Below are 8,717 nucleotides of genomic sequence, written 5' to 3'. Positions count from 1 at the left end.
ATCTAGCTATTTTGAACCGTTGCGCAATCGTAAGTCTTACTATTCTAAATTCTGATAGGTGTTTTTTGTCTAGAGAATTTACGACATATTTATTTATGGGCAATTCCGAACGAAACGGTCATGTGTGCACTTTATGTTATCTCCTATGTGGTATGTAGTCGCTCCAAACTCATGTCTTATCTAAAATTAATTGGAAAAGTAGGTGGAAAATATGGATATACATATTCCGCACCGAAACAGAAATAACTTAGTATGGCCTGAGTTGTGAGTAGCATATTGTTCCCGGGTGTAAAATTTGTTCTTCTATTGTCAATCTCACTGCTCTAAATTTTCCCTGACACGCAGAATTTCACCTCTCCTCATAACTTGTAGCCACAACCTCGGTTCTTGTGCCCATATTCCCCTCTCGCTCTGTTTTTTTGTTGCAACTCGTCTATTTACCCCCAGTTGATCAGTTATAGCGAGTTTGTACCTTGTACTATCAAGGTGCCTAGAAACTGAACTAACGAGTACCGGGTTGTAACAATGGTGGCCCCGAGGTGGTTGTCTGTCTGTGTGTGTTGGGGGGGGGGGAGGGGGATGTCATCGGCATAGCCTTGCAACATCACCTATTTACCTCGATATCACATTTAACGTGGATGCGAGAAGAGAGGTGAGTGAGAAGAAGAAGAGTTGAGGAAGAAGCAGACAGCGTGTGAAGGGGAAGAAAACCAGATTCTTCCAAAGAGAATGAGGAAAGACTAAGTGCGGGGCCCATGAAGGCACATGGCGCGCAAGAGCGGTGGCCAACGAGAATGCGCCATCACACCCTTGGTCAATTGTAAGTCTTATCATTCTAAATTATATTAGATGTTTTTTTGTTTAGATAATTTACGACATGCTTATGGGCAATCTCAAAGTGCGACGGTCTTTGCCCTCTTTGCAAAAGGGAGCAAGAGAGCGGTCCTCATCTTTTTTTGAAGTGTCGTTACACCATCCGTCTTTGGAAGATGGTCATTGAGAAATTTCAGCTTACGCATTTGGACACCTCTTCATGGCATTTGGAGGCTTCAGTCAAGAGTTGGTGGGAAAATTTGACCGGCACAGGAGTACCCGACAGAAAGGCGATGGCCTCGATGACTATGCTCGTGTCGTGGACCGTCTGGAACGAAAGGAATGCATGGGTCTTCCGGCATAAGTGTGCTCCACCGACTATTTTACTAGCTTCCATTGCCAATGAGGCAAAGCTTTGGGTCACCGTCGAGGCAAAGAAATTAGGGGCCATTATTTTGCGCGAGTAATCACTCATGCCGTGTAAGGGTGCCTATTGTAACAAAACCTCTTCTCTGCTTGATTAATATATGAGGCAAATCTTTTGCCTCGGTTTCAAAAAAAAAGTGCGACGGTCTTGCACGCACTTTATGTTGTCGTGACACGAAGTCCAAAATCATGCTATTATTTATAATCATTTGAAAATATGGTTAGACATACTATTTTGCAGCAAATCGAAAACAGTTCAATACACCCGAGAATAATATGACTAGAAAAGTGAAACGGTTGCTCATGTTATTATTCTCGGGTGTCGAATTTGTACTTTTCTAGTCAGTCTCACTAATATTCTCGGGTGAAACGGTTACACTCGGAATTTCATCTCTCCTCGTAACTTGTAACCCCAGGAACGGTTCTTGTGCTCATATTCCCCCTCTCGCTCTGTTTTTATTTTTTGCAGTTCATCTATTTACCCTCAGTTGATCAGTTCTGATGAGTTCGTACCGTGTAGCACCAAGGCGTGTAGAAACTGAACTGAATTGGCGTGCGTCCTTGCATTCCATGCCTTCTACCTTGTGAGCTCCGCACATTTCTCGATGACGAGCCTGTATGGCTGTATCACTGGCACGGTGGGCCTGAGCATTCAACGACATGCATGATGGTGCCATTTCTGAACTGCACGGCTGCTATTCATAATCTCTTTTTTTTTTTGCGAAAGAACTTCCAATCTATTCATCCTCAATCATGGCTGCTATTCATAATCTTGGTAGTAGTACCAATCAATGACCACTCTCCGGGTCCAGTCACACGCAGAAAAAATGAAACAATTGATTGTTTGGCTCCACTGAATTTCGTCACTGATCAGCTAAGCGACCCAGCCTGGAGTAGACCACCTCTCCCTCCTCTCACGTAATCGTTGTTGGCTTGTTGCCCCATGCCCATGGTTCTTTCCGTGCAGTTTCGCCCTCGACTTGCGGTACGAGCAGTCACACCAATATTGCGGACTACCACTGTATTTTGTTTTTTATAGGGGATTGCCACTGTGCCAGTGTATTTTTTAATCTATATCAACTGGTCATTATCCGCATATAACTGAGCCTTTCTACCCAATTTCCGGCCAGTCCAAAAGGCTCGGCCCCGTTATCCATCGCCGCATGATTCCTCTGTCCGCTACGAAATCAACGGATATAAAATAACGAGAAAAAGAAACAGAAAAGAATCCCGTCGGGCACGGCCATGGCCCACATGCATAAGTCAGAAGAAAGCGAGGCAGTCCCAGTGGCTCCCACGCGGCACCGCAAAGCCCACACAGTGACGTCCCTGCCCAGGCTCGGGCTCGGCAGGGCGTGCGACCCGACCTGGTCCGAGCGACCGGAACCAGACCCAGACCCAGACCCAGACCCGGCGGCCGGACCGAGCGGGCGGAACCCTCCTCCTCCCCCCGGCCCCCGAAACTTCTATATAAGCGCACCCAGAGGCACCCCTCGCCCAGTTCCCCTCCGCCCCCGTTCCCCCAAAACACCAAAACCCGCGTCCGCCGAGGCGAAGCGGGGGCGCGCACACGGCGGGCGTGGGCTTCTCACACTCTCCCTCCCTCCATTCCCCCACCCGCTCCCCGGCCCCTCCGATTCCCCGCCCCCCGCGCCGCGACGGAGATGCTCCGCCCCTCCCCGCTGCTGCCCGTGCCCGGCGTCTCCGCCTCCGCGGCGGCGGCCCCGCCCGGCAGGGCCGCCATCATGCGGATGTTCCACGGCGACGTGTTCCTCGGCGAGGTCGACGTCTTCTCGATCAAGCCCGGCCCCGAGGGCGCCCTGCCCTTCCCCAGCAACGAGATCCGCATCAGCCACCTCTCGCCGGCCAGCGAGCGCTGCCCGCCCCTCGCCATCCTGCAGACCATCGCGCCCTTCTCCGTGCGCTGCAAGCTCCAGGCCAGGCCGCTCCCTCCCCACCCCAGCCTCCACCGCCTCTACATCACTTGCTTCAACGAGTACAAGGTTTGCCTCGCCTCGCCCCCCGCCGTTTCGTTTCCGTACAAGCAACGAGTATGCCTGCCCGTCACGCCCATTTCAAATCGAAGCGAAATCAGCGACTGTCCGCGGAATGTTATTTACTCCATTATTACTGAATCGCATCCTGTTTACTAGGGATTGAAGCATTCTCCGCATTATGTAGTGTGCAAAATTTCGTTAGGTAGATTTGGGGGAGGGTTTGTAAAATTGTGTCGTCCTTTTCCTTGTGTAGAGCGCGGTTGTGGTGGTCGGAGACGAGGAGCTGCACCTGGTGGCAATGCCGAGCAAGGTGGAGAAGATACCGTGCTTCTGGTGCTGCTCTGTGCGCGTTGGGCTCTATGCAGCGTCCGTTGGGATGCTCAACCTCCGCTGCCTTGCTATTGTGTTTGATCTTGATGAGACCCTCATCGTCGCCAACACGATGAGGTCCTTTGAGAGCCGGATCGAGATGCTTTCCCGTAGGATGGACATTGAGGATGACCCTGTTAGGGTAGCGGGGATGTCTGCAGAAATCAAGCGCTATATTGAGGACAGGGAGCTTCTCAAGGAGTTCATTGACACAGATACTGTTACAGACAATGGCAGAATTGTTGGCACCCAGAAGGAGGAGGTTCAGCCTATGCCTGGTGTCCAGGAGCGTCTTGTTCGACCTGTAATCAGGTTGCCCGAGAGGAATGCTATTCTCACCCGCATCAATCCAGAGGTACGACTTGGTTAACCTTGGTAGTATCTGTTCTGCTGCTCTTATATCACTGAATTTTGCTGCTGATTTTCTTTGGGTGGGACGGGATGGCTATGGAGGTAGAATATATTTACATTTTAACCTATGCCATGGTTGGAGAAAATGATACTCCCGCCATTCCATATTAATTGACACTCAAATGGATGTATCTAGCAGTGAAATACGTATGGGGTCAACATTAATTTCTCCACAAACTTTTATATTCTGATGCATCAGAATAAAGACATTGATTAGATTTTATTCTTTTAGTTGCCTCAGCGTTTTGCACTTTGTTTTCCTTTTACTAATCCTCTTACCCGTTTCATTGTTATATTGCACGTAGATTCGCGATACCAGTGTTTTTGTGAAGCTAAGGCCTGCCTGGGAGGATTTGAGAAGTTACCTAACTGCCAAGGGACGCAAAAGATTTGAGGTCTATGTGTGTACAATGGCTGAAAGAGATTATGCTCTTGAGATATGGAGACTTCTTGATCCAGAAGCTAATTTGATCAGCTTGAATAATCTTTCAGATCGTGTAGTATGTGTAAAAGCAGGTGAGTTTTCAAGAGTTTGAAATTTAATTTTTCGAGCTATTGTGCAGTGCTCTACTGTCTCAGCATTGTTCGGTTCTATAAATATCATCGTTAACACAATCTAGCCATTGTAAAATGCCCAATCCGAATGTATGCCTTATCTATATTTTTGTAAGTACCAAGAAATTCTGCATAATGATTTCCAAAATGTTGATTGTATTAATGATATAGTTGTGCTACTGCTTGATTTGTACGGTTATAAGTTATGAACTCAAATAAGGTAATACTTGAGTAGTTCGATTTGTTAGTGCTACATTGTCTGTATTCTTGTTTCCAGTTAAACTGCTAGTTTCCACCATTGTGTGGATGGAACGGTACAATCTTTACTTCCTATAGCCTCATGTTCAGCTCTTGATCATGTTTGTTATAATTTCACCTGCTTAGCCACTTATCTTACTCATTGACAGGTTCCAAGAAGTCCCTGCAGCATGTTTTTAGAGATGGAGGATGCCATCCAAAGATGGCCATGGTGATTGATGATAGGCTGCAAGTTTGGGATGAGAAAGATCAGCATCGAGTTCATGTCGTCCCTGCCTATGCTCCATACTATGCCCCACAAGCCAAGGTATTTCTTTTGTTGCTTACATGTTCTCTGTTGAACATTATTGCTGTGCTGGAATGATGTGTGTATTTCCTTGCATATCTTAGATGGCAAACGCTGTTCCAGTGCTCTGTGTTGCGAGAAATGTTGCTTGCAATGTTCGTGGTGGTTTCTTCAGGTTGGTATAAATCGTTATTGAGATACAATCTATGCATTCTGATGATATCATACTTACAACTTTAATATTCTCTCTGATTTGATAAAAAAGGGAATTTGATGAAAATCTATTGAAGAAAGTATTTGAACTATTGTACGAAAATGAGTTACTGGATCTTCCCTATGCTCCAGATGTCGGTGACTACTTAGTCTGCGAGGTAATGTTCTTGATACTTTCATGTCGTATATGTACAGCATTTATGTCGTTTGAAGCTTTATGTTGTCTGCTAATTCTTTTCCAGGACCCTAATTTTCCACAAAGCAATAAAGATCCTGCCCCTATACCTGAGGGTATGAGTGGAGCTGAAGTAGAGAAGAGATTGAATGGGCGGGTAAGCTTTGATGCGATGTTTCTGCTTTAATTGGTTTGATAGGAAACCTTTTCGTGTTCTTTTACTTATGGCAAATGGGCTAATGATGCCATATTTGCTATGGGTAAGCACTGTTCTGTGGCATCATATGATTGCTCCAATGCTGCTCGCTTAATTATCAATAAAACCTACCTTTTGTGACATTCAAAAATAAAGTAAGCCCTACTTTGGCTTGAGCTTGGACCATATTTATTTATTTATTAAGAACATTAGTCCAAACTGGACTAATGAACCTTATTAAGCTCTTAATTTGGAATGAACTTTTAAGGATGAAGGTGAAATGTTATTTCAGGCATACCAGGCGGACCAAAAACAGATATCGTCATCAATCCGTCCACCAGGTACTTCTAATACTGTATTTATTTTGGTCACTTGTCTTTGGACTTTTTCCTTCTGGCCTTTCCTCGTCTTGTATTAGTCTGGTATTTTCATTTTGAGGATATACATTTTCTTGTCAAGGAAAGATTACGGTACTAATATTGTCTTATATTTATATTTACTCAAATTTTGGAGTTGTGACTTCAGTTAGTAATTTAGTTTTTAGGAACCAGGAATGGGAATCCACAATAACATTTTATTATAAGAATGAAAAAGAAAGAAAGGAGTGCATGTACATGTTCAGAGCCATCTTGTTAAGCATATTAAGGAATCTGCTCATCTGTCTTTCGTACTCCCCCTGTAAAGAAATATAAGAGTGATCTAAACGCTCTTATATTTCTTTACGGAGGGAGTACCAATCATTATGCATTTCAAGTAGTTCTGTTATCACTCAATATGTAAGGTGCATTTTGACTACCCAAATTCAAACTTTGACCACTAACTAATCAAATAATATGTGGGCTATGTTGCAAGAAATTGATACTATAGGATTCATCTTCAAAGGTATTTTCTTATGATTGTAATTTTGCAACCATTAAGAACTATTGTCAATAAACTAATGGTCAAAGCTCATACTTGGATAGTCAAAATACAATCTACATTCTGAAATGGATTTAGTACCTTAATTTCACTGCATACATTCTGAAATGGAATCTATGCCAACCTTTTGGTGTAGATGATGCACGAGTGCCAATCCGGGGAACTCTAGGCAGTTCAAATGTGCAACCCAATGGGGGCTCAATGGCAATTGTCCCTTCTTTGTTTGTCATGGTATTGCAAGAGATTGGACGACTATGCAACTCGAAGGTTTGCTGTTTCCTTAATGTTTTGGTGTATGTTTGGCTTTCCTGTTCTTGACTTTCTGAATTAATTCCCTGCTCTTGCTTCATATAGGTGGAGTTTAGGTCGACTGTAAGCACCAGCAAAATTACGCAATTTTCCGTTGAGGTTGGTGTTTCGCATTTGTAACTGATTACAGTAATACCAAATTATTTCGCCAACAACCTGGTTTGAATCTGTACTCAAGAGCCCAGACCATGACAAATATCCATTCAAGAGATAATGGACTATATTACCTTAATACTCAAACCTTAATTTTATTCTAGTGGTTTGGTTCATGATGATCTGATGATCATCCAGATGTTCAATAATGCTTCCTCCATTCCTGTATGTAGGGCATATTAGGTTTCACTAACCCCTAAGAATTACTTTGTTAATATGTGGCTTTACGACACAAGATTGGTATCATTAGATTTGTTTTCAAAAGTACTTACTGGTAATTGTAATTTTGTATAATACTCCCTCCGTCCCAAAATTCTGATGTATCTAGATACGGATATCCGTATCTAGATACGGATGTATCTAACACTAAAACGTGAATAGATACATCTGTATGTAGACAAATCTAAGACAAGAATTTTGGGACGGAGGGAGTATGAACCATGTATTTTGATGGAGTCTACATACATGGAGGGAGTAGATGCTAATGAACGAACCTAATCTGTCCAAGATTCCACCTTATTTTGGAGCTGCTCTGAATTAGCTTTTAATTTGACAGGAACTCAATTAGCTGTCTTAAGACTTATATAATCAATGTTGCCAAATTTATGCTTAATTCGTTCAACTTCATTGTACATGCGCTTCTCCAGGTTCTATTTAGTAATGAAAAAATTGGAAATGGCATTGGAAAAACAAGGGATGAAGCTCAAGTACAAGCTGCTGAAAAAGCTCTCCAAAATTTGCAAAGTGAGTGTATATTCTTTACGTCTTGAATTACGCAAGCTCGTCAGCACAAGAATCATTTTATTTTCCCTATTGCTATCTTTGCAATCATTCAACTTCTATTGTTGGAGAGTGTACCTGAGAAAATAAAATGACTAAAATGATGTCCTTTGCTCTACTGCTTTTATGGAAATAGGGAGATCTTGACTTATTCATCATTCAGGATATCTGGTGCACATGCACATTAGCCTGTCTTCCAGAGTGCAAACCAAGCGCACAAATTGCACTCCTATGCAACATAATAAAAAGCTGGTGATGAGTTTCATTGTTTGTGCTCAATATTGGTAAATGGGTGCATGTCCCTTGCATATTTCAAGATCACCAAAAATGGTAGTTGTGGACACACACACAGCTCAGTGAATTTCCAAGCAATCCTTCACTAATAAACCAATTACCACATTTGGCTATTTCTAATGAGCCATCCACCTTGGTCTTGCTAACATGATTGCGTAGGGACATGGAAAATGAACTCTATATATCTTAATACCACCATAAGGAAATAACTTTCTGTATCTTAACACCACCAGCATGGGCACCAAACTAATTTTATAGTAAGTAACTGCTAGAGAGCTGCTCAAGCATCATTCACTCTTCCGGTGAATGAAGGCAGATTGGGTTATTACTCACCAGTAGCATAGACAGGTCCCTTTTCAGCTTTGCATAACAACAATGACTGCTTACTTTTGAGCATTTTGTGTACAAAATTTGCGAGTAAATCACACTGCAGGTCAGCAGACCTGTCACATTGACATTGATCCAACCAGGTCACCATACTCCCACTAGCATGCTTAGGCCACAAAAGGCGTTCAAGTGAATATCTGAAGGTCAATTAGTGGCCAACCCGGTTAGGATGATGAT

The 8,717-nt window shown here is 43.4% G+C and overlaps 1 protein-coding gene across 6 annotated transcripts in view; it reads left to right on the top strand.

Moving 5' to 3' along the window:
- The first annotated feature begins 2,749 nt into the window (after positions 1 to 2,749).
- Positions 2,750 to 8,717, top strand: part of LOC123071472 (RNA polymerase II C-terminal domain phosphatase-like 2) — a 9,186-nt gene continuing 3,218 nt past the window's right edge. For 3 of the 6 annotated variants that reach the window (XR_006434352.1, XR_006434351.1, XR_006434350.1), the window contains exons 1-11: positions 2,751 to 3,242; positions 3,490 to 3,960; positions 4,322 to 4,532; positions 4,979 to 5,136; positions 5,220 to 5,290; positions 5,381 to 5,486; positions 5,571 to 5,660; positions 5,992 to 6,040; positions 6,754 to 6,884; positions 6,972 to 7,025; positions 7,727 to 7,823. Coding sequence is in view for 1 of the 6 variants with exons in the window: in XM_044495042.1 (XP_044350977.1) it covers positions 2,904 to 3,242; positions 3,490 to 3,960; positions 4,322 to 4,532; positions 4,979 to 5,136; positions 5,220 to 5,290; positions 5,381 to 5,486; positions 5,571 to 5,660; positions 5,992 to 6,040; positions 6,754 to 6,884; positions 6,972 to 7,025; positions 7,727 to 7,823 (1,777 nt within the window). In the remaining 5 variants the exon portion in view is untranslated. Of the gene's footprint in view, positions 3,243 to 3,489; positions 3,961 to 4,321; positions 4,533 to 4,978; positions 5,137 to 5,219; positions 5,291 to 5,380; positions 5,487 to 5,570; positions 5,661 to 5,991; positions 6,041 to 6,753; positions 6,885 to 6,971; positions 7,026 to 7,726; positions 7,824 to 8,717 lie in introns of all 6 variants that reach the window. The other 3 variants (XR_006434349.1, XR_006434348.1, XM_044495042.1) reach the window with 2 other exon arrangements.

The sequence above is a fragment of the Triticum aestivum genome, chromosome 3B (genome assembly GCF_018294505.1).
Source record: "Triticum aestivum cultivar Chinese Spring chromosome 3B, IWGSC CS RefSeq v2.1, whole genome shotgun sequence".
NCBI classification, from domain to species: domain Eukaryota; kingdom Viridiplantae; phylum Streptophyta; class Magnoliopsida; order Poales; family Poaceae; genus Triticum; species Triticum aestivum.
The sequence above is the reverse complement of the archived record's forward strand: the minus strand, read 5'-3'. Positions and strand labels throughout refer to the sequence as shown.